A 22,816-nucleotide genomic window follows, 5' to 3' on the forward strand; every position below is an offset into this window, starting at 1 on the left:
CTCTCTTGGGGTTCATAATTTAAATTTTATTTCAGCTTTAGATCTTTATACATAAATGTATCAAGTTTTATTTGCTTTTGCTTTTGCCTGTTTCCAAAGGTCAGTACTCTAAAAAAGGCATTAGGCTTTTTTGAGTCACAATTCAACTTTTATTTTTGGGACACAAGTAGTTATTGAGGCAAAAAATGATTCAATTATGGTGTTGCAGGGTTTTGATGTTATCAAAGCACACAGCCATCGACACCTCTTTCCTAGCTCCACTGTTGGCCCTAGAGGCACCTGGAGATGTCATTTCTTGGATCAGGTGACCAGGTTCTTCCCAGTTGCAAATTTGGACAAATTCCAGTGAAGTGAACTGAGAGTTTAAACTTCACCCCACATTTGGATTTGTTTGTCTACATTATTACATAGGTGATTATGGTTTGTGGACTGCCTTTTTGGTATTCCTTGTTAGACTATTTTACTACATTCCTAGTGAGGCACAAGAGCTCAAATGCCATCCTATTTTACTTACTTGGTCGTTCTTTCCTGCACAGTATATTGAGTTGAATTGCATGACATAACTGTAGTGTTTGACAAACTTAATTTGTTGGGAACAGGGGAATTGGAACTGCCATTTTTATTTGTTTTACTGGTGATTATTGCTTCTTATCAAGCCATGAACCTGAGGCAAGTTGTTTTTTTCCTTAACAAATGATTGAATTGGTGTTTGGAAATGTGGATGGTAGTTTATGGGATGTTGTTGATTTGCAGAGGAACCCAAGCTGGAATGGTCATTTCCATAGCGGCTTCTGCATACTTGATCTATCAACACGTCACCAGGATAGGGGGTATTAAAAAGGCTTTTGATCAGGGAGTTGTTGTACCCACCATTGCTGCTGCGTGCCTTATCTGTGTGCCGTTCATATTCCTCGTTAAAGGGTATATATTTTAATTTAACCAGGTGTCAGGCCTAAACAGTGCCATATTTGTAAAGCCATCTTGACTCCCTACTTAAAATTTTCAAATTATTATTGTGGAAAATAGTACATGTAAGGTGGTGTGTAATAAAGATCTAGTATATAAATAAGTCCAACAAGCTGCATGATTGACTCCTTGGGAGCCTTGTCTTCTTGGAAAATCATGTCAATTTGGATTGCATGAGAGATTGGTTGAGAAAATTAGATCGGCTCTTTCTGGATATGTTTGAACCTCCTCTGTCCTTTGCAAGGGTAGCTGGTTGGCTGACTTGTTGAAAGCACTATTTTTGTCCATGGAGACAAAAACTGTATGAATAATATTTTAAAGAACACAAGGTTTTTTTCACTCAGCATACTTAAGTGCATTAATCATGACACAAGCAACAATCTTACTATAGTCAATGGCATCATTATGAGCTCAACATAGCCATGGCAAGTTAAACATGAGTTTGTTAATGAACCCTTGAACAGCAATGAGCACAAACTCGCTACAACAAAAGTCTAAAGATCAATTTAGAATGGGGCTCAGGTTTTGGTTCAAAATAGTCGATTTTATGCCACGGCTTCAATAATGCCACAAAATTTAGAATTAACTCAAGATTTGCTTCAGATCTTCTAGGGCTTACAAACCCGAAGCCCAAAATTTCATCAGACTTGACATGTGAAAATTTATCCTTCTGTAGTCAATATTGGATGCCATCATATCATTTCAAACCTCTCATTGATCACGTGGAATTTGTTGCATAGATAGTGAACAAGAGTTTGACTTTGTTTCAATTGTAGGTCTTTTCTCCAAGTATCATAAGAGATCCTCAGACTTCCCTCAGAGGCAGGCCTAAACAAACCCTCTGTAATCTACACATTTAGATCCTCAGATGAACCATTAGCTTATGAAAAATTCCTTCAGTACATAGATTACAACATGCAGCAAGTAGAAGATATAATCCACAAATGTTATCTGCATGTCCTCTGATATAATCCCTGAAGCTAAAGGCAATCAATGGTGAAACAATTTTCATCAACATGGATGCAAAAGATTTCAAATCCTCTTAGAAAATTTAACTTGTATCACCACTCTCCTGTTAGCACTCCTGCTATAAATGATTCTTCCATATACCCTTCCTGTTTTAACAAAACTGGCAGTAGCAGGCTTTAGTGAAAAAGATTCTTGGATAGAGCAATACACATCGCAGTATAAAACCTCTTCCTGGTCATCAAGGCAACAATTGCCATCTTAGCTCAGGCAGCCTTTCACTCAGCATACTTAAGTACATTAATCATGACACAACCAACAATCTTACTATAGTCAATGGCATCATTATGAGCTCAACATAGCCATGGCAAGTTAAACATAAGTTTATTAATGAACCCTTGAACAGCAACAAGCACAAACTCGCTACAACACAAGTCTAAAGATCAATTTAGAATGGGGCTCGGGTTTTGTTTCAAAATATTCGATTTTATGCCACGGCTTCAATAATGCCACATAATTTAGAATTAACTCAGGATTTGCTTCAGGTCTTCTAGGGCTTACAAACCCGAAGCCCAAAATTTCATCAGACTTGACATGTGCAAATTTATCCTGCTGTAGTCAATATTGGATGCCATCATATCATTTCAAACCTCTCATTGATCACCTGGAATTTGTTGCATAGATAGTGAACAAGAGTTTGACTTTGTGTCAATTGTAGGTCTTTTCTCCACGTATCATAAGAGATCCTCAAACCTCCCTCAGAGGCAGGCCTAAACAAGCCCTCTGTAATCTACACATTTAGATCCTCAGATGAACCATTAGCTTATGAAAAATTCCTGCAGTACATAGATTACAACATGCAGCAAGTAGAAGATATAATCCACAAATGTTATCTGCGTGTCCTCTGATATAATCCTTGAAGCTAAAGGCAATCAATGGTGAAACAATTTTCATCAACAGAGATGCAAAAGATTTCAAATCCTCTTAGACAATTTAACTTGTAGTTGTTATATATGTGATGGCAAGCTATCTTATTATAGTGGAATACATGATATGATTGATATGATCAAAGTCAAACAGTTGACTTTGCTCATGTCCATCAAAAATCAGTTGATAGTTTTCATTTAAAAATATTTCTGCATTGTTCACTCTTTGCATGCCTTTATTTGGAAATAGTCAACTATGCACATCATATAAACATTCAGTCCATTACCTTGAGATTAACAAAATCCATTACAAGAAACACTTAACTATAACAAGCTATACATTTTTATTTGCTAGGACACCCACATTAGCTTACTTTATTCCTCAAAAACAGGTGGGTTTCTTGTTGTCATTAAATGGGACAAGAAAAAACATTCTTAACAATTGTAGGGTGTACAGAAATTCCAACATATCCTAGAATGTATTCATGGATTCGAATCCAAATAGCATTAGGAAAATATTACAATGTGCCCACATATCCAAGAATGTATCCAAAGGTCAGTACTCTAAAAAAGGCATTAGGCTTTTTTGAGTCATAATTCAACTTTCATTTTTGGGACTCAAGTAGTTGTTGAGGCAAAAAATTATTCAATTATGGTGTTGCAGGGTTTTGATGTTATCAAAGCACACAGCCATCGACAAATCTTTCCTTGCTCCACTGTTGGCCCTAGAGGCACCTGGAGATGTCATTTCTTGGATCAGGTGACCAGGTTCTTCCCAGTTGCAAAATTGGACAAATTCCAGTGAAGTGAACTGAGAGTTTAAACTTCACCCCACATTTGGATTTGTTTGTCTACATTATAACAGAGGTGATTATGGTTTGTGGACTGCCTTTTTGGTCTTCCTTGTTAGACTATTTTACTACATTCATGGTGAGTCACAAGAACTCAAATGCCATCCTATTTTACTTACTTGCTCATTCTTTCCTGCACAGTATATTGAGTTGAATTGCATGACATAACTGTAGTGTTTGACAAACTTAATTTGTTGGTAACAGGGGAATTGGAACTGCCATTTTTATTTGTGTTACTAGTGAATATTGCTCCTTATCAAGCCATGAACCTGAGGCAAGTTGTTGTTTTCCTTAACAAATGATTAAATTGGTGTTTGGAAATGTGGATGGTAGTTTATGGGATGTTGTTGGTTTGCAGAGGAACCCAAGCTGGAATGGTCTTTTCCATAGCGGCTTCTGCATACTTGATCTATCAACACGTTACCAGGACAGGGGGTATTAAAAAGGCTTTTTATCAGGGAGTTGTTGTACCCACCATTGCTGTTGCGTGCCTTATCTGTGTGCCGTTCATATTCCTCGTTAAAGGGTATATATTTTAATTTAACCAGGTGTCAGGCCTAAAAAGTGCCATATTTGTAAAGCCATCTGGACTCCCTACTTAAAATTTTCAAATTATTATTGTGGAAACTAGTACATGTAAGGTGGTGTGTAATAAAGATCGAGTATATAAATAAGTCCAACAAGCTACATGATTGACTCCTTGGGAGCCTTGTCTTCTTGGCAAATCATGTCAATTTGGATTGCATGAGAGATTGGTTGAGAAAATTAGATCTACTCTTTATGGATATGTTTCAACCTCCTCTGTCCTTTGCAAGGGTAGCTGGTTGGCTGACTTGTTGAAAGCACTATTTTTGTCCATGGAGACAAAAACTGTATGAATAATATTTTAAAGAACACAAGGTTTTTTTCACTCAGCATACTTAAGTACATTAATCATGACACAACCAACAGTCTCACTATAGTCAATGGCATCATTATGAGCTCAACATAGCCATGGCAAGTTAAACATGAGTTTATTAATGAACCCTTGAACAACAACGAGCACAAACTCGCTACAACAAAAGTCTAAAGATCAATTTAGAATGGGGCTCAGGTTTTGTTTCAAAATATTCGATTTTATGCCACGGCTTCAATAATGCCACAGAATTTAGAATTAACTCAGGATTTGCTACAGGTCTTCTAGGGCTTACAAACCCGAAGCCCAAAATTTCATCAGACTTGACATGTGCAAATTTATCCTACTGTAGTCAATATTGGATGCCATCATATCATTTCAAACCTCTCATTGATCACCTGGAATTTGTTGCATAGATAGTGAACAAGAGTTTGACTTTGTGTCAATTGTAGGTCTTTTCTCCAAGTATCATAAGAGATCCTCAGACTTCCCTCAGAGGCAGGCCTAAACAAGCCCTCTGTAATCTACACATTTAGATCCTCAGATGAACCATTAGCTTATGAAAAATTCCTTCAGTACATAGATTACAACATGCAGCAAGTAGAAGATATAATCCACAAATGTTATCTGCGTGTCCTCTGATATAATCCTTGAAGCTAAAGGCAATCAATGGTGAAACAATTTTCATCAACAGGGATGCAAAAGATTTCAAATCCTCTTAGAAAATTTAACTTGTATCACCACTCTCCTGTTAGCACTCCTGCTATAAATGATTCTTCCATATACCCTTCCTGTTTCAACAAAACTGGCAGTAGCAGGCTTTAGTAAAAAAGATTCTTGGATAGAGCAATACACATCGCAGTATAAAACCTCTTCCTGGTCATCATGGCAACAATTGCCATCTTAGCTCAGGCAGCCTTTCACTCAGCATACTTAAATACATTAATCATGACACAACCAACAATCTTACTATAGTCAATGGCATCATTATGAGCTCAACATAGCCATGGAAAGTTAAACATCAGTTTATTAATGAACCCTTGAACAGCAACAAGCACAAACTCGCTACAACAAAAGTCTAAAGATCAATTTAGAATGGGGCTCGGGTTTTGTTTCAAAATATTCGATTTTATGCCACGGCTTCAATAATGCCACAGAATTTAGAATTAACTCAGGATTTGCTTCAGGTCTTCTAGGGCTTACAAACCCGAAGCCCAAAATTTCATCAGACTTGACATGTGCAAATTTATCCTGCTGTAGTCAATATTGGATGCCATCATATCATTTCAAACCTCTCATTGATCACCTGGAATTTGTTGCATAGATAGTGAACAAGAGTTTGACTTTGTGTCAATTGTAGGTCTTTTCTCCACGTATCATAAGAGATCCTCAGACCTCCCTCAGAGGCAGGCCTAAACAAGCCCTCTGTAATCTACACATTTAGATCCTCAGATGAACCATTAGCTTATGAAAAATTCCCTCAGTACATAGATTACAACATGCAGCAAGTAGAAGATATAATCCACAAATGTTATCTGCGTGTCCTCTGATATAATCCTTGAAGCTAAAGGCAATCAATGGTGAAACAATTTTCATCAACAGGGATGCAAAAGATTTCAAATCATCTTAGACAATTTAACTTGTAGTTGTTATATATGTGATGGCAAGCTATCTTATTATAGTGGAATACGTGATATGATTGATATGATCAAAGTCAAACAGTTGACTTTGCTCATGTCCATCAAAAATCAGTTGATAGTTTTCATTTAATAATATTTATGCATTGTTCACTCTTTGCATGCCTTTATTTGGAAATAGTTAACTATGCACATCATATAAACATTCAGTCCATTACCTTGAGATTAACAAAATCCATTGCATGAAACACTTAACTATAACAAGCTATACATTTTTATTTGCTAGGACACCCACATTAGCTTACTTTATTCCTCAAAAACAGGTGGGTTCCTTGTTGTCATTAAATGGGACAAGAAAAAAAATTCTTAACAATTGTAGGGTGTACAGAAATTCCAACATATCCTAGAATGTATTCATGGATTCAAATCCAAATAGCAGTAGGAAAATATTACAATGTGCCCACATATCCAAGAATGTATCCAAAGGTTAGTACTCTAAAAAAAGGCATTAGGCTTTTTCGAGTCATAATTCAACTTCTATTTTTGGGACTCAAGTAGTTGTTGAGGCAAAAAATGATTCAATTATGGTGTTGCAGGGTTTTGATGTTATCAAAGCACACAACCATCGACAAATCTTTCCTTGCTCCACTGTTGGCTCTAGAGGCACCTGGAGATGTCATTTCTTGGATCAGGTGACCAGGTTCTTCCCAGTTGCAAAATTGGACAAATTCCAGTGAAGTGAACTGAGAGTTTAAACTTCACCCCACATTTGGATTTGTTTGTCTATATTATTACAGAGGTGATTATGCTTCGTGGACTGCCTTTTTGGTCTTCCTTGTTAGACTATTTTACTACATTCCTGGTGAGTCACAAGAACTCAAATGCCATCCTATTTTACTTACTTGGTCGCTCTTTCCTACACAGTATATTGAGTTGAATTGCATGACATAACTGTAGTGTTGTACAAACTTAATTTGTTTGGAACAGGGGAATTGGAACTGCCATTTTTATTTGTGTTACTGTTGATTATTGCTTCTTATCAAGCCATGAACCTGAGGCAAGCTGTTGTTTTCCTTAACAAATGATTGAATTGGTGTTTGGAAATGTGGATGGTAGTTTATGGGATGTTGTTGGTTTGAAGAGGAACCCAAGCTGGAATTGTCATTTCCATAGCGGCTTCTGCATACTTGATCTATCAACACGTCACCAGGACAGGGGGTATTAAAAAGGCTTTTGATCACGGAGTTGTTGTACCCACCATTGCTGCTGCCTGCCATTCATATTCCTCGTTAAAGGGTATATATTTTAATTTAACCAGGTGTCAGGCCTAAACAGTGCCAAATTTGTAAAGCCATCTTGACTCCCTACTTAAAATTTTCAAATTATTATTGTGGAAAATAGTACATGTAAGGTGGTGTGTAATAAAGATCTAGTATATAAATAAGTCCAACAAGCTGCATGATTGACTCCTTGGGAGCCTTGTCTTCTTGGACAATCATGTCAATTTGGATTGCATGAGAGATTGGTTGAGAAAAATAGATCTGCTCTTTCTGGATATGTTTGAACCTCCTCTGTCCTTTGCAAGGGTAGCTGGTTGGCTGACTTGTTGAAAGCACTATTTTTGTCCATGGAAACAAAAACTGTATGAATAATATTTTAAAGAACACAAGGTTTTTTTCACTCAGCATACTTAAGTGCATTAATCGTGACTCAACCAACAACCTTACTATAGTCAATGGCATCATTATGAGCTCAACATAGCCATGACAAGTTAAACATGAGTTTGTTAATGAACCCTTGAACAGCAACGAGCACAAACTCGCTACAACAAAAGTATAAAGATTAATTTAGAATGGGGCTCAGGTTTTGTTTCAAAGTATTCGATTTTATGCCACGGCTTCAATAATGCCACAGAATTTAGAATTAACTCAAGATTTGCTTCAGATCTTCTAGGGCTTACAAACTCGAAGCCCAAAATTTCATCAGACTTGACATTTGCAAATTTATCCTGCTATAGTCAATATGTTGGGTCCCTATAATACTAGTGATTACCCCATTACTATTTTAGTTATACCCCCTATTTATATTGTTGTGCCCCTATTACCCCCATATTGTTATTTCTGTGCCCCATAGACTCCCTCTATTGTTAATTTTGTGGCTTTATATTATTATTGTTAGGTCGGCTGGATTATATTGTGACTCCTTAGACTCCTATATATAGAAAGGAGGTTTTGTCATTTGTATCATCCAAGAATTGTTCATTTATGTAATGTAAAGGAGGTTGCCCCCTCGAAGAGGCTGAATTCTAAGGCGTGGATTTATCTTTTCTATCTTTTCTTGAGCTGGTTTCATAACACAATATTGGATGCCATCATATCATTTCAAACATCTCATTTATCACCTGGAATTTGTTGTATAGATAGTGAACAAGCGTTTGACTTTGTGTCAATTGTAGGTCTTTTCTCCAAGTATCATAAGATATCCTCAGACTTCTCTCAGAGGCAGGCCTAAACAAGCCCTCTGTAATCTACACATTTAGATCCTCAGATGAACCATTAGCTTATGAAAAATTCCTTCAGTACATAGATTACAACATGCAGCAAGTAGAAGATATAATCCACAAATGTTATCGGTGTGTCCTTTGATATAATCCTTGAACCTAAAGGCAATCAATGGTGAAACAATTTTCATCAACAGGGATGCAAAAGATTTCAAATCCTCTTAGACAATTTAACTTGTAGTTGTCATATATGTGATGGAAAACTATCTTATTATAGTGGAATACATGATATGATTGATATGATCAAAGTCAAACAGTTGACTTTGCTCATGTCCATCAAAAATCAGTTGATAGTAATCATTTAAAAATATTTCTGCATTGTTCACTCTTTGCATACCTTTATTTGGAAATAGTCAACTATGCACATCATATAAACATTCAGTCCATTACCTTGAGATTAACAAAATCCATTACAAGAAACACTTAACTATAACAAGCTATACATTTTTATTTGCTAGGACACCCACATTAGCTTACTTAATTCCTCAAAAACAGGTGGGTTCCTTGTTGTCATTAAATGGGACAAGAAAAAACATTCTTAACAGTTGTAGGGTGTACAGAAATTCCAACATATCCTAGAATGTATTCATGGATTCAAATCCAAATAGCAGTAGGAAAATATTACAATGTGCCCACATATCCAAGAATGTATCCAAAGGTCAGTACTCTAAAAAAGGCATTAGGCTTTTTTGAGTCATAATTCAACTTTTATTTTTGGGACTCAAGTAGTTGTTGAGGCAAAAAATGATTCAATTATGGTGTTGCAGGGTTTTGATGTTATCAAAGCACACAGCCATCGACAAATCTTTCCTTGCTCCACTGCTAGCCCTAGAGGCACCTGGAGATGTCTTTTCTTGGATCAGGTGACCAGGTTCTTCCCAGTTGCAAAATTAGACAAATTCCATTGAAGTGAACTGAGAGTTTAAACTTCGCCCCACATTTGGATTTGTTTGTCTACATTATTACAGAGGTGATTATGGTTTGTGGACTGCCTTTTTGGTCTTCCTTGTTAGACTATTTTACTACATTCTTGGTGAGTCACAAGAACTCAAATGCCATCCTATTTTACTTACTTGGTCGTTCTTTCCTGCACAGTATATTGAGTTGAATTGCATGACATAACTGTAGTGTTTGACAAACTTAATTTGTTGGGAACAGGGGAATTGGAACTGCCATTTTTATTTGTGTTACTGGTGATTATTGCTCCTTATCAAGCCATGAACCTGAGGCAAGTTGTTGTTTTCCTTAACAAATGATTGGATTGGTGTTTGGAAATGTGGATGGTAGTTTATGGGATGTTGTTGGTTTGCAGAGGAACTCAAGCTGGAATGGTCATTTCCATAGCGGCTTCTGCATACTTGATCTATCAACATGTCACCAGGACAGGGGGTATTAAAAAGGCTTTTGATCAGGGAGTTGTTGTCCCCACCATTGCTGCTGTGTGCCTTATCTGTGTGCCGTTCATATTCCTCGTTAAAGGGTATATATTTTAATTTAACCAGGTGTCAGGCCTAAACAGTGCCATATTTGTAAAGCCATCTTGACTCCCTACTTAAAATTTTCAAATTATTATTGTGGAAAATAGTACATGTAAGGTGTTGTGTAATAAAGATCTAGTATATAAATAAGTCCAACAAGCTGCATGATTGACTCCTTGGGAGCCTTGTCTTCTTGGCAAATCATGTCAATTTGGATTGCATGAGAGATTGGTTGAGAAAATTAGATCTGCTCTTTCTAGATATGTTTGAACCTCCTCTGTCCTTTGCAAGGGTAGCTGGTTGGCTGCCTTGTTGAAAGCACTATTTTTGTCCATGGAGACAAAAACTTTATGAATAATATTTTAAAGAACACAAGGTTTTTTTTGTGGTCAAACCATGCCTTTTATTCAAAGTTGTAGATACCATACATGCATTGATATTCCTTTGCTTTTAAAAAATAAAGGATCCTCTATATTATGAGAGTATACTGAGTTGGAGGGTTTTAAAATTCAGGTTAAATAACTTATTTCTTTGCCTTTTATGCATGCGAGGCATGATCACACAAAGTTATCCATTATTCACAGTTCTGAAATATTGTGGAGCTCCTGTGCACAGTATTTATTTTCAATTTTTTGATATTTTCTATCTGTTTTCTATCAATTTTTTTATGTCGCTTAATCTGGCATCCTTACTATTTTGATGCCAAATTTGTTACTGGATACAGAATCTACTTTCAGTCTGCTAATTTTGATATTTTCAATCCGTTATTCGATCCGATTACAACACATTCTATTTTCAATCCATTATATGATATTGTTGCTCCAGTGCACCTTCTGTCTTCTTAAAACAAGATAATACCACGGATTATATAACTCGCAATAAGTCGAGATATGCAGGCTGTTTAAGGCAATATCCCATTTTTTTTTCCGAGCCTTCTGTCTTCTTAGAACAAGATAATACCACGGATTATATAACTCACAATTGTCAAGATATGCAGGCTGTTTTAGGCAAATATAACTCACAATTGTCAAGATATGCAGGCTGTTTTAGGCAATATCCCATTTTTGTTTCTAAGCCTCTGTGACTTCAATTCTAAATGAGTTTCCATATAAAACAAGTAATTTTTTCTTTCTTTATTGAGAAAGAACATATGTTAAGTTTCTATATAATATTATGGTGAAGTTAAATATTGAATTAGTATAAAGATAATTTGTTTATGATATAAGGATCTATTTTCTTATAGTAATTGGATTATTATTAGTTTTTACTGAGGTAAGACTTTGCAATATAAAAAGTGACTTTACAATATAAAAAGCTTATTGACTTATTGAACAATGTAATTATGCAATGTTTAATTTTGAAAAACAAATAATTATTATTAGTTTTTACTGAGATAAGATTAGAGTATTTTTTTTGTTTATTGATTTATTGACCAATGTAATTTATAATGTTTAACTTTGAAAAACAAATATTTATATTTCAATATTATTAAAAATAATAATAATTTTTAAACATTTAATTGGACCATAATTTAAAGGTCTTATTCTTCTAGGGTACTTGATATTTTACTAGCTTAAAATTATAATTAAATTAAATCAAAACTTGATTCTGAAATAATATAAAATTAGTATAAACCTGACTTACAATGATGGGGGCTTACATAAACAATGTCGCGCCGTTCCAAAGTTGGGATTTATCAATGTTTGACATTAATCAACATGCCATTTGTTCCCTTCCATTTAAAAGTTCAACTTGGTTTCCTGATCAAGAAATATCAGTTGCATTCCTCCTTCTTAGCAACTCAATAATGATAAATGACTGAATTAACACTTCAACATATAAAAAGCAGAATTGTGAAAAAACATATGTTTTGTAATGTTGCTTCTCACCCATGCTTTTGTTCTCTTTAGAAAGTGATGTTCCTAACATTTATCCAAAGGGAAATTTTGACAATTTGCCAAACTGGTGCAGCTATAAAGACAGCCAAAAATGTTAGAAATGAGTACTATAAAAGAAAGTGTCTTATGTGTCATGCAACAAGATCAGAACCGTCTTGTCAATAATCAAGCTTAACATACTAAATTTTTAACGCATCCATTCATGCTATCAAAGCAATGCAGAATCTTGTATGAAACTTACCAGAGGTGAGCTTGCTCCACATGAAGAAGCTACGAGACAATTGACATATTCTCAGCATGTTTCTCCTTATTTCCACGTGTCACAAGAAGCAACTTCTAGACCAATAGAGGATAGTATAGAGAAGCATTCAACCCACTCCCAAATAGTGCTCAAACTTCATCTTGTATTACCAATAATCCTGACAAGAGCACGTTCCATTCCTAAAATGGTGAAAACGTATAGCGTCCCTTACTACAATTTCACGTCCAACAATCTTAGAAATAAACTTGACAGCATTATGACAGTCACCACATACACGAAGGTTCTTTATTATTCGAATAGGGGCCCCCGGAGGTGTGCTCATAAGCCCAAATGCAATGGCTAGCTTCTCACTGTGATGGAGGACAAAGTTTTTGTTCGGTACATAACCCGCCTCGTCCATTGGCCCGGCCAATGTATTCAACATTGCATGAACTTCCTCTATTTGTGGGTGTGATCTATCTGCTGACATGAATGCATGTACTCTATTCTTGACCTCAATCCCGCTGAACCCTGGCTTCTTTTTAGCGTCTCTGTCTTTCATCATTTTTCTAACCTTGGCTGCATCATCCCACCTGCCAGCTGCAGAATAGATATTTGAAAGCAGCACATATTCCGAAGTATTTTTCGGCTCCAAATCGAAAAGAAATTGTGCGACACGCTTTCCTATTTCCATATTGCCGTGAACTCTGCAAGCACTGAGTAGTACCACCCAGATACTGACATAAGGTTCAAATGGCATCTTATTGATGAAATCTTCTGCCTCATCTAGACGACCAGCACGACTAAGAAGGTCAATCATGCAAGCATGATGATCCATTCTTGGTGTGATGTTATGTTCATGCCTCATGGAATGAAAGTAATAATGTCCTCAATCTACTAGACCTATATGGCTGCAAGTAGAGAGAAACCAAGGAAGGTTATGGCATCTGGACTAATCCCTGTCAGTAGCATTTTGCTCAAAAAGTTTCAAGGTTTCCACCCCATCCCCATGCTAAGCATGACCAACAATCATTTCATTCCATGAGACAACATCACACCTATATGGCTGCAAGTAGAGAGAAACCAAGGAAGGTTATGGCATCTGGACTAATGCCTGTCAGTAGCATTTTGCTCAAAAAGTTTCAAGGTTTCCACCCCATCCCCATGCTGAGTATGACCAACAATCATTTCATTCCATGAGACAACATCACACTCAATCATCTTCTCGAAAACTTTCCGTGCATCTTTTATGCCTCCACATTTGGCATACATAGTAACTAGGGTGTTGACCATAGACATCTAGACATGGGTGACTCAAACCCCATACAGAGAATGTGGGCATGGATGTGTCTTCCATGCTCAAGCACTGCTAGGTTGGTACACGCACTAACAATGCTAGCAAAAGTTGCCTCATTTGGCTTCAAACCAGTGTGTTGCATTTGACAAAAGAGTTTTAGAGCCTCTTCACTATACCCATGCTGCACATACCCTGCAATCATTGCATTGCAAGAGATCACATCTTGTTCAGGAATTTTGTCTAACACTTGACGGGCATATTGTAGGCTGCCAGATTTAGCATACATGTCTACAAGAGCACTTCCAACAAACATATTTGAGTCAAAACCAGTCTGGATAATGTGGCCGTGAAGTTGTTTACCTTCTTCAAAAGTAGGTAAGCTGCAACTTACACTGAGAATGCTTGCATAAGTGAATTGATTCAGTTTCACACCTATCTGTTTCATTTGGAAACTAACCTTTAAGGCCTCTTGATAATGGTCATTATGTGCATATCCTGCAATAATTGCATTCCATGAGATTAAGTCTCCTGCATTTTATCAAACACACATAGTGCATCTTCTATGGTTTGAGTTTTGGCATACATTGTAACAATAGCATTGCACACGGAAACTTGGGACTGGAATCCACTTTTGATAATGTACGCATGGACCTGTCTGCCAAACCTCAAATCAATGAGAATAGCACACGCATTGACGACACTGACAAATGTCAACTCATTTGGCTTCATACCGGTCTGGTGAATTTCATTAAAAAACCTTGTGGCCTCGTCCGCTTGCCCATTTTGGGCATATCCTGCAACCATGGTAGTCCAAGAAACATTGTTTCGAATCGGCATTAAATAAAACATTTTGCGTGCACCATCTATTCTCCCACATTTGGCATACATATCAACAAGAGCAGTCCCAACAAATACATTTGACTCAAATCCGAGCTTAACAACCTGTCCATGAATTTTCCTCCCATATCCCAAATCCACCATGCTTGCACATGCACTTACAACGCTGGCTAAGGTGAACTCATCAGGTTTTGTGCCCATCCATTGCATCTGGCCATATAAATCCATGGCTTCAACCTGATCACCACATCGGGCATATGCCGCAATCATTGCATTCCAGGAAACTATGCTACGTTCATGCATTTTGTCAAACAGACATCATGCATTTTCCACATACCCACATTTTGCATAGCCTGTAAGAACCGTAGTCCATGAACAAACATCTCATTCAGGGATTGTGTCAAACACTTGGCATGCATCCTTATTTGGGGACAAGAACACAGGTCCTTGAGATGCGGCCATGGTTTTAATACCAATCCACTTTTGACTTCTTCCTTGCTTGGTAGCAATTTACAGAAAACTCTGTACCCCAACAACTAGTAAGCTCGAAACTTGTTCATATCAGACACTAATATATCCAGGGTTTTCAAATGGGCATCTCTAAAATTTTGGAAAAGAAATTTAAGCATTTGGCAAGTTTTGGCCTACTACTCATAAACATCAATCCAAAAAAGGAGTATGTGTTGTAGTATTTGTAAATGAGTAAACATTCAAATTTAGTTTTATATGAAAAAAGATTTAGTATGCATAATGAAACATTAAACTAAAATAATAATAATAAAACAGTTTAATTGACATCTCATATGAACTTAGTAGTGAAAAATGTCATTTTAATAGAGTTCTGGCAAGTTAAGGAATTTGTGCATCCCTATATCTACGAAAATGTCACCGAGAGTTGAATTGGGATATTAAAAACACATTCGAGGTTTTATCCAAAAGAAAGTTCATGACATCTCATATGAAGTTAGTAGTGAAAAATGTCATTTTAATAGAGTTCTGGCAAGTTAAGGAATTTGTGCATCCCTATATTTACGAAAATTTCACATTTGAGGTTTTATCCAAAAGAAAGTTCATAACATCTCATATGAAGTTAGTAGTGAAAAATGTCATTTTAATAGAGTTCTGGCAAGTTAAGGAATTTGTGCATCCCTATATTTACGAAAATTTCACCAGAGAGTTTGATTTCAGCAAGGAGTTTGATGGCTTTCACTTGTATTTTTCGAAACACCTAGTTGACAGAACCATGTAGTAGGAAAAGGACATTTAATTTTTACTTTCATGATGGTTTGTGACAGCTAGCAACCTTGTGTGCCCTCTTTAAAAGTGACAATTCGTTCTTAAATATGTAACATATGGAAAAACAAAATCTCCAAATACAAAAAGAAACTTAAAATAATGTACAAAAATATGTTCACATAAACAACAATTGTTACATGAATAATGGATTAACTATAACATTAACTATAACTCATTATCATCCACCCTTGCTTTCAAGAATGTCCATTCACATGTTTCTATTCTTCCACACACTACTATTACTTATCCATATTCAAAACACACATAACTAATAGTTTCAAGTGTAACTCAATATCATCCACCTTTGCGTTCAACAATGTCCATTCACATGTCACTATTTTTCTACACACTATTATTTATAAAATATTTATATTCAGCGTACACATAACTAACAATCTCAATTGCAACTCTTTATCATCCACCCTTGCTTTCAACAATGCCCATTCACATGTTCCTATTCTTCCACACTTTATGCCTTACGGCGTTTCCTTTGCAACATCAGGTGCAAATGCTAGTCATAATCATATGAATATACATGATTTAACCAAAATCACAAAATCATAATCATATGGCTATACTTTAGTCATTTAAATGCACATGATTTAAAGAAAATCATCAACACTAGATTTTATCATCTTGTCCATCTATAAATAGGATGGTTGTTTTTAATTTGTTTGTCACATCACGTGATTTTTACCATTTTGTTTTTAAAGGTTAGGATTGTTTTTAAATCATTTGCCTGACTTAAACAAAAATCATTTTTCCCAAATTTCCATAACCAGATGATTTAAGCAAAATCATCATCCTCTAACATATCATTAAATGATTTCAGCAAAATCATTATCCTCTAATAAATCATTAAATAATTTAAGCAAAACTGGCAGGTTTCTTTATCCGCCGGATAATATATTCACACGATGTTTAATAATACACGTGTTAAGATCATGGAAGAAGAGGATACAACGGGCAAAGACAGCCTCCCTTTACCCATAAAGTAAAGTAGAGGGGACAAACAGTACCACCTTACAGGGATCTCGTTGGCCATTTATACCCATTATCAAAACCCATTTTCATTTAGCCCCGTATGGATTCAAGATAAGGTGACCCCACCTCTGCTTTCTGCTTCTTTATTGTTTCCTCCGCTGTAGTTTTGATCGGGTGCTGGAACTAGTTACGGATATGTGGGTTCTGGCTCAACATCTACTGATCTACTGGTGCCATTGCCTGATACACCGCCCCCCTGCGGGCTGTCCCTCCCTCGTCCTCTGCACATTCCATACCCTCGGGCAGATTCTCCACGGTTCCCCTTCTCTCTGAGGCCGTTCCTGTAAATCCCTCAATCCCTAACCCGCCCTCCCTCCAGCTCGCTGCTCCGGAAGAGGCGAGGGTTTCTGCAAACCCTAGCCACCCACCTTCTCCTGTAAATCCCTCAATCCCTAACCCCCTCCCCCCACTCGCTGCTCCGGAAGAGGCGAGGGTTTCTGCAAACCCTAGCCACCCACCTTCCCGCCCCTTGAAGAAACAGAGGTGCTTCAAATCCCGGCGCACTGATATTATACTTCGACTTGAGGAAGACCTTCAGTGGGGGCACACGATGGACTATGCAGACAGAGTTCTGGTCGGTTGTATCAAAGGGAGAAACTATTCGGCGGCTAGACTGAAAGCTTGGGCCACGGAAATATGGGGACAGCATTTGGCTAATATCTCTTTTGTCCAGACTTTTGTCCGTGCTGGGTTTGCGTTACGGTTTGCAAGGGCGGACAACTCTTCTTGGCGCGTTGGGAGCTTTGGGAAAGGAAGCGGGTTGGGAGCTTTGGGAAAGGAAGAGAAGAGAAACCACGGACAACTCTTCTTGGCGCGTTGGGAGCTTTGGGAAAGGAAGCGGGTTGGGAGCTTTGGGAAAGGAAGAGAAGAGAAACCACGAGGTGTGGAAAGGAAGAGAAGAGAAACCACGAGGTGTGGTCCGCACTTGCAAACAGTAACGCAAACCAACCACGGACAAAAGTCTGGACAAAAGGGATATCAGCGAAATGCTGTCCCCATAGCCCATATCCCATATTTCCGTGTCCCATATTTCCGTGGGCCAACCTAAAGGGATATCCGTGGCCCAAGCTAAAGGGATATCAGCGAAATGCTGTCCCCATAGCCCATATCCCATATTTCCGTGGGCCAAGCTTTCAGTGTAGCACCCCAATAATTTATATAGTTTAGTTTCTCCCTGATAGAACTGACCAGAACTTTGTCCCCATGGTCCATCGTGTGCCCCCACTGCGTCACCCCACTGTCATATCAGACCATGGGAATGATGGCATATGCAATAATACCTGTTCAATTCTTCGAAAAGGTCTACAGGATTCATCACTTAGATACCATAAAAGGTCTACAGGATTCATCACTTAGATACCATAAAAGGTCTACAGAATTCGTCACTATTCAATGGAGGTCTTTTTCGCGGAAACAGCGGCTCTATGAAGGTATCCCCATCGTTGCAGAAAGTGCGATCAGGTGGGACACCTATTCAAAGCTTGCCCCCTCTTAAAGAAGCGAGGCAAGTGACTGGAGACATTCAGTTGTGAAGCACTCAAATAAATCGGGTTTAAAATATTTACATTGTCAATAATTTAGTGTGTTTTTTTTTAATTTTGTCATGATACCATTAGATGGGTAACAATTTTATTTGATCACAAGGCAATCAAACAATTGGAGACTCTCTGGTGTGAATTGTGAAATACATATTTTTAATTCAAAGAAAAGTTTGCTTTATTTATTTATTTTTTCCTCTTTTCCATTTACAGCCTTAAATATACACTTGCTAATTGGTTCGGCACCAGGGGTGCTTGCCCTGTTTACACCGCTAGCGAAGCTGGGGTTGTTGACAGGAGCAGGCTGAGAAAGTCCCTTTGAACCTGAGCAGGATAATGCCTGCGTAGGGAGTGCGCTTTTTATTTTTTCTGTGCTTGCACAGGGTGACTTACTGTCTTGGTGACTGCTGGAGGGCATCAGTACTCTAAAAAAAGGCATTAGGCTTTTTTGAGTCATAATTCAACTTATATTTTTGGGACTCAAGTAGTTGTTGAGGCAAAAAATGATTCAATTATGGTGTTGCAGGGTTTTGATGTTATCAAAGCACACAGCCATCGACAAATCTTTCCTTGCTCCACTGTTGGCCCTAGAGGCACCTGGAGATGTCATTTCTTGGATCAGGTGACCAGGTTCTTCCCAGTTGCAAAATTGGACAAATTCCAGTGAAGTGAACTGAGAGTTTAAACTTCACCCCACATTTGGATTTGTTTGTCTATATTATTACAGAGTTGATTATGCTTTGTGGACTGCCTTTTTGGTCTTCCTTGTTAGACTATTTTACTACATTCCTGGTGATATTGAGTTGAATTGCATGACATAACTGTAGTGTTTGACAAACTTAATTTGTTTGGAACAGGGGAATTGGAACTGCCATTTTTATGTGTGTTACTGTTGATTATTGCTTCTTATCAAGCCATGAACCTGAGGCAAGTTGTTGTTTTCCTTAACAAATGATTGAATTGGTGTTTGGAAATGTGGACGGTAGTTTATGGGATGTTGTTGGTTTGCAGAGGAACCCAAGCTGGAATTGTCATTTCCATAGCGGCTTCTGCATACTTGATCTATCAACACGTCACCAGGACAGGGGTATTAAAAAGGCTTTTGATCAGGGAGTTGTTGTACCCACCATTGCTGCTGCCTGCCGTTCATATTCCTCGTTAAAGGGTATATATTTTAATTTAACCAGGTGTCAGGCCTAAACAGTGCCATATTTGTAAAGCCATCTTGACTCCCTACTTAAAATTTTCAAATTATTATTGTGGAAAATAGTACATGTAAGGTGGTGTGTAATAAAGATCTAGTATATAAATAAGTCCAACAAGCTGCATGATTGACTCCTTGGGAGCCTTGTCTTCTTGGACAATCATGTCAATTTGGATTGCATGAGAGATTGGTTGAGAAAAATAGATCTGCTCTTTCTGGATATGTTTGAACCTCCCCTGTCCTTTGCAAGGGTAGCTGGTTGGCTGACTTGTTGAAAGCACTATTTTTGTCCATGGAAACAAAAACTGTATGAATAATATTTTAAAGAACACAAGGTTTTTTTCACTCAGCATACTTAAGTGCATTAATCGTGACACAACCAACAACCTTACTATAGTCAATGGCATCATTATGAGCTCAACATAGCCATGGCAAGTTAAACATGAGTTTGTTAATGAACCCTTGAACAGCAACGAGCACAAACTCGCTACAACAAAAGTCTAAAGATCAATTTAGAATGGGGCTCAGGGTTTGTTTCAAAGTATTCGATTTTATGCCACGGCATCAATAATGCCACAGAATTTAGAATTAACTCAAGATTTGCTTCAGATCTTCTAGGGCTTACAAACCCGAAGCCCAAAATTTCATCAGACTTGACATGTGCAAATTTATCCTGCTGTAGTCAATATTGGATGCCATCATATCATTTCAAACCTCTCATTTATCACCTGGAATTTGTTGCATAGATAGTGAACAAGCGTTTGACTTTGTGTCAATTGTAGGTCTTTTCTCCAAGTATCATAAGAGATCCTCAGACTTCCCTCCTAGGCAGGCCTAAACAAGCCCTCTGTAATCTACACATTTAGATCCTCAGATGAACCATTAGCTTATGAAAAATTCCTTCAGTACATAGATTACAACATGCAGCAAGTAGAAGATATAATCCACAAATGTTATCGGCGTGTCCTCTGATATAATCCTTGAACCTAAAGGCAATCAATGGTGAAACAATTTTCATCAACAGGGATGCAAAAGATTTCAAATCCTCTTAGACAATTTAACTTGTAGTTGTCATATATGTGATGGCAAGCTATCTTATTATAGTGGAATACCCGATATGATTGATATGATCAAAGTCAAACAGTTGACTTTGCTCATGTCCATCAAAAATCAGTTGATAGTTTTCATTTAAAAATATTTCTGCATTGTTCACTCTTTGCATACCTTTATTTGGAAATAGTCAACTATGCACATCATATAAACATTCAGTCCATTACCTTGAGATTAACAAAATCCATCCATTACCTTGAGATTAACAAAATCCATTACAAGAAACACTTAACTATAACAAGCTATACATTTTTATTTGCTAGGACACCCACATTAGCTTACTTAATTCCTCAAAAACAGGTGGGTTCCTTGTTGTCATTAAATGGGACAAGAAAAAAGTTGTAGGGTGTACAGAAATTCCAACATATCCTAGAATGTATTCATGGATTCAAATCCAAATAGCAGTAGGAAAATATTACAATGTGCCCACATATCCAAGAATGTATCCAAAGGTCAGTACTCTAAAAAAGGCATTAGGCTTTTTTGAGTCATAATTCAACTTTTATTTTTGGGACTCAAGTAGTTGTTGAGGCAAAAAATGATTCAATTATGGTGTTGCAGGGTTTTGATGTTATCAAAGCACACAGCCATCGACAAATCTTTCCTTGCTCCACTGTTGGCCCTAGAGGCACCTGGAGATGTCATTTCTTGGATCAGGTGACCAGGTTCTTCCCAGTTGCAAAATTAGACAAATTCCATTGAAGTGAACTGAGAGTTTAAACTTCGCCCCACATTTGGATTTGTTTGTCTACATTATTACAGAGGTGATTATGGTTTGTGGACTGCCTTTTTGGTCTTCCTTGTTAGACTATTTTACTACATTCTTGGTGAGTCACAAGAACTCAAATGCCATCCTATTTTACTTACTTGGTCGTTCTTTCCTGCACAGTATATTGAGTTGAATTGCATGACATAACTGTAGTGCTTGACAAGCACTACAAACTTAATTTGTTGGGAACAAGGGAATTGGAACTGCCATTTTTATTTGTGTTACTGGTGATTATTGCTCCTTATCAAGCCATGAACCTGAGGCAAGTTGTTGTTTTCCTTAACAAATGATTGGATTGGTGTTTGGAAATGTGGATGGTAGTTTATGGGATGTTGTTGGTTTGCAGAGGAACTCAAGCTGGAATGGTCATTTCCATAGCGGCTTCTGCATACTTGATCTATCAACATGTCACCAGGGCAGGGGTATTAAAAAGGCTTTTGATCAGGGAGTTGTTGTCCCCACCATTGCTGCTGCGTGCCTTATCTGTGTGCTGTGTGTGCTGTTCATATTCCTCGTTAAAGGGTATATATTTTAATTTAACCAGGTGTCAGGCCTAAACAGTGCCATATTTGTGAAGCCATCTTGACTCCCTACTTAAAATTTTCAAATTATTATTGTGGAAAATAGTACATGTAAGGTGTTGTGTAATAAAGATCTAGTATATAAATAAGTCCAACAAGCTGCATGATTGACTCCTTGGGAGCCTTGTCTTCTTGGCAAATCATGTCAATTTGGATTGCATGAGAGATTGGTTGAGAAAATTAGATCTGCTCTTTCTAGATATGTTTGAACCTCCTCTGTCCTTTGCAAGGGTAGCTGGTTGGCTGACTTGTTGAAAGCACTATTTTTGTCCATGGAGACAAAAACTGTATGAATAATATTTTAAAGAACACAAGGTTTTTTCAGTGGTCAAACCATGCCTTTTATTCAAAGTTGCAGATACCATACATGCATTGATATTCCTTTGCTTTTAAAAAATAAAGGATCCTCTATATTATGAGAGTATACTGAGTTGGAGGGTTTTAAAATTCAGGTTAAATAACTTATTTCTTTGCCTTTTATGCATGCGAGGCATGATCACACAAAGTTATCCATTATTCACAGTTCTGAAATATTGTGGAGCTCCTGTGCACAATATTTATTTTCAATTTTTTGATATTTTCTATCTGTTTTCTGTCAATTTTTTTATGTCGCTTAATCTGGCATCCTTACTATTTTGATGCCAAATTTGTTACTGGATACAGAATCTACTTTCAGTCTGCTAATTTTGATATTTTCAATCCGTTATTCGATCCGATTACAA

At 37.2% G+C, this 22,816-nt stretch overlaps 2 protein-coding genes and 1 long non-coding RNA gene across 9 annotated transcripts; all 3 read left to right on the forward strand.

Annotated features, from left to right (window-relative positions):
- Nucleotides 1-285: 285 nt before the first annotated feature.
- On the forward strand, nt 286-21,888 carry LOC149141205 (uncharacterized). The gene is made up of 9 exons (XM_089451178.1): nt 286-304; nt 570-669; nt 754-921; nt 3,523-3,618; nt 3,724-3,788; nt 3,914-3,983; nt 4,068-4,235; nt 9,569-9,664; nt 21,634-21,888. Exons 1-9 carry the CDS (start codon nt 286-288, stop codon nt 21,644-21,646), a joined length of 795 nt encoding a protein of 264 aa, XP_089307304.1. The 3' UTR covers nt 21,647-21,888.
- LOC149141206 (uncharacterized) lies at nt 6,777-7,821 on the forward strand. Its single transcript, XR_016264591.1, has 3 exons — nt 6,777-7,040; nt 7,229-7,298; nt 7,383-7,821. It is a non-coding gene; the product is annotated as an uncharacterized LOC149141206 (long non-coding RNA).
- LOC149141207 (uncharacterized) lies at nt 17,728-22,215 on the forward strand. Of its 7 annotated transcripts, XM_089448780.1 has the most exons (9): nt 17,759-18,192; nt 18,227-18,353; nt 18,957-19,052; nt 19,288-19,357; nt 19,442-19,595; nt 21,306-21,401; nt 21,507-21,571; nt 21,707-21,775; nt 21,860-22,215. In XM_089448780.1, the coding sequence occupies exons 1-6, from the start codon at nt 18,096-18,098 to the stop codon at nt 21,311-21,313; spliced, it is 552 nt and encodes a 183-aa protein (XP_089304906.1). In that variant the 5' UTR covers nt 17,759-18,095; the 3' UTR covers nt 21,314-21,401; nt 21,507-21,571; nt 21,707-21,775; nt 21,860-22,215. The 7 variants fall into 7 exon arrangements, with proteins under 7 accessions (XP_089304902.1, XP_089304906.1, XP_089304905.1 ...); XM_089448779.1 differs by having other exon boundaries at nt 21,306-21,571; XM_089448778.1 differs by having other exon boundaries at nt 21,507-21,775.
- Nucleotides 22,216-22,816: the final 601 nt, after the last annotated feature.

Source organism: Pinus tabuliformis, chromosome X, assembly GCF_031772625.1.
Source record: "Pinus tabuliformis cultivar Carrire ecotype Pingquan chromosome X, CPIR1, whole genome shotgun sequence".
In the NCBI taxonomy this organism is placed as follows: Eukaryota; Viridiplantae; Streptophyta; class Pinopsida; order Pinales; family Pinaceae; genus Pinus; species Pinus tabuliformis.

Bases quoted from the DNA above. Each gene is read 5' to 3' on its own strand.
- LOC149141205 (XM_089451178.1), top strand. The intron at 670-753 runs GCAAGTTGTTTT...GTTGATTTGCAG, and splicing joins TATCAAGCCATGAACCTGAG to AGGAACCCAAGCTGGAATGG. The intron at 3,789-3,913 runs GTGAGTCACAAG...TGTTGGTAACAG, and splicing joins ACTATTTTACTACATTCATG to GGGAATTGGAACTGCCATTT.
- LOC149141207 (XM_089448776.1), top strand. From the start codon at position 18,096: ATGGTCCATCGTGTGCCCCCACTGCGTCACCCCACTGTCATATCAGAC. The intron at 18,354-18,956 runs GTGGGACACCTA...ATGGTGTTGCAG, and splicing joins GTTGCAGAAAGTGCGATCAG to GGTTTTGATGTTATCAAAGC. The intron at 19,358-19,441 runs GCAAGTTGTTGT...GTTGGTTTGCAG, and splicing joins TATCAAGCCATGAACCTGAG to AGGAACCCAAGCTGGAATTG.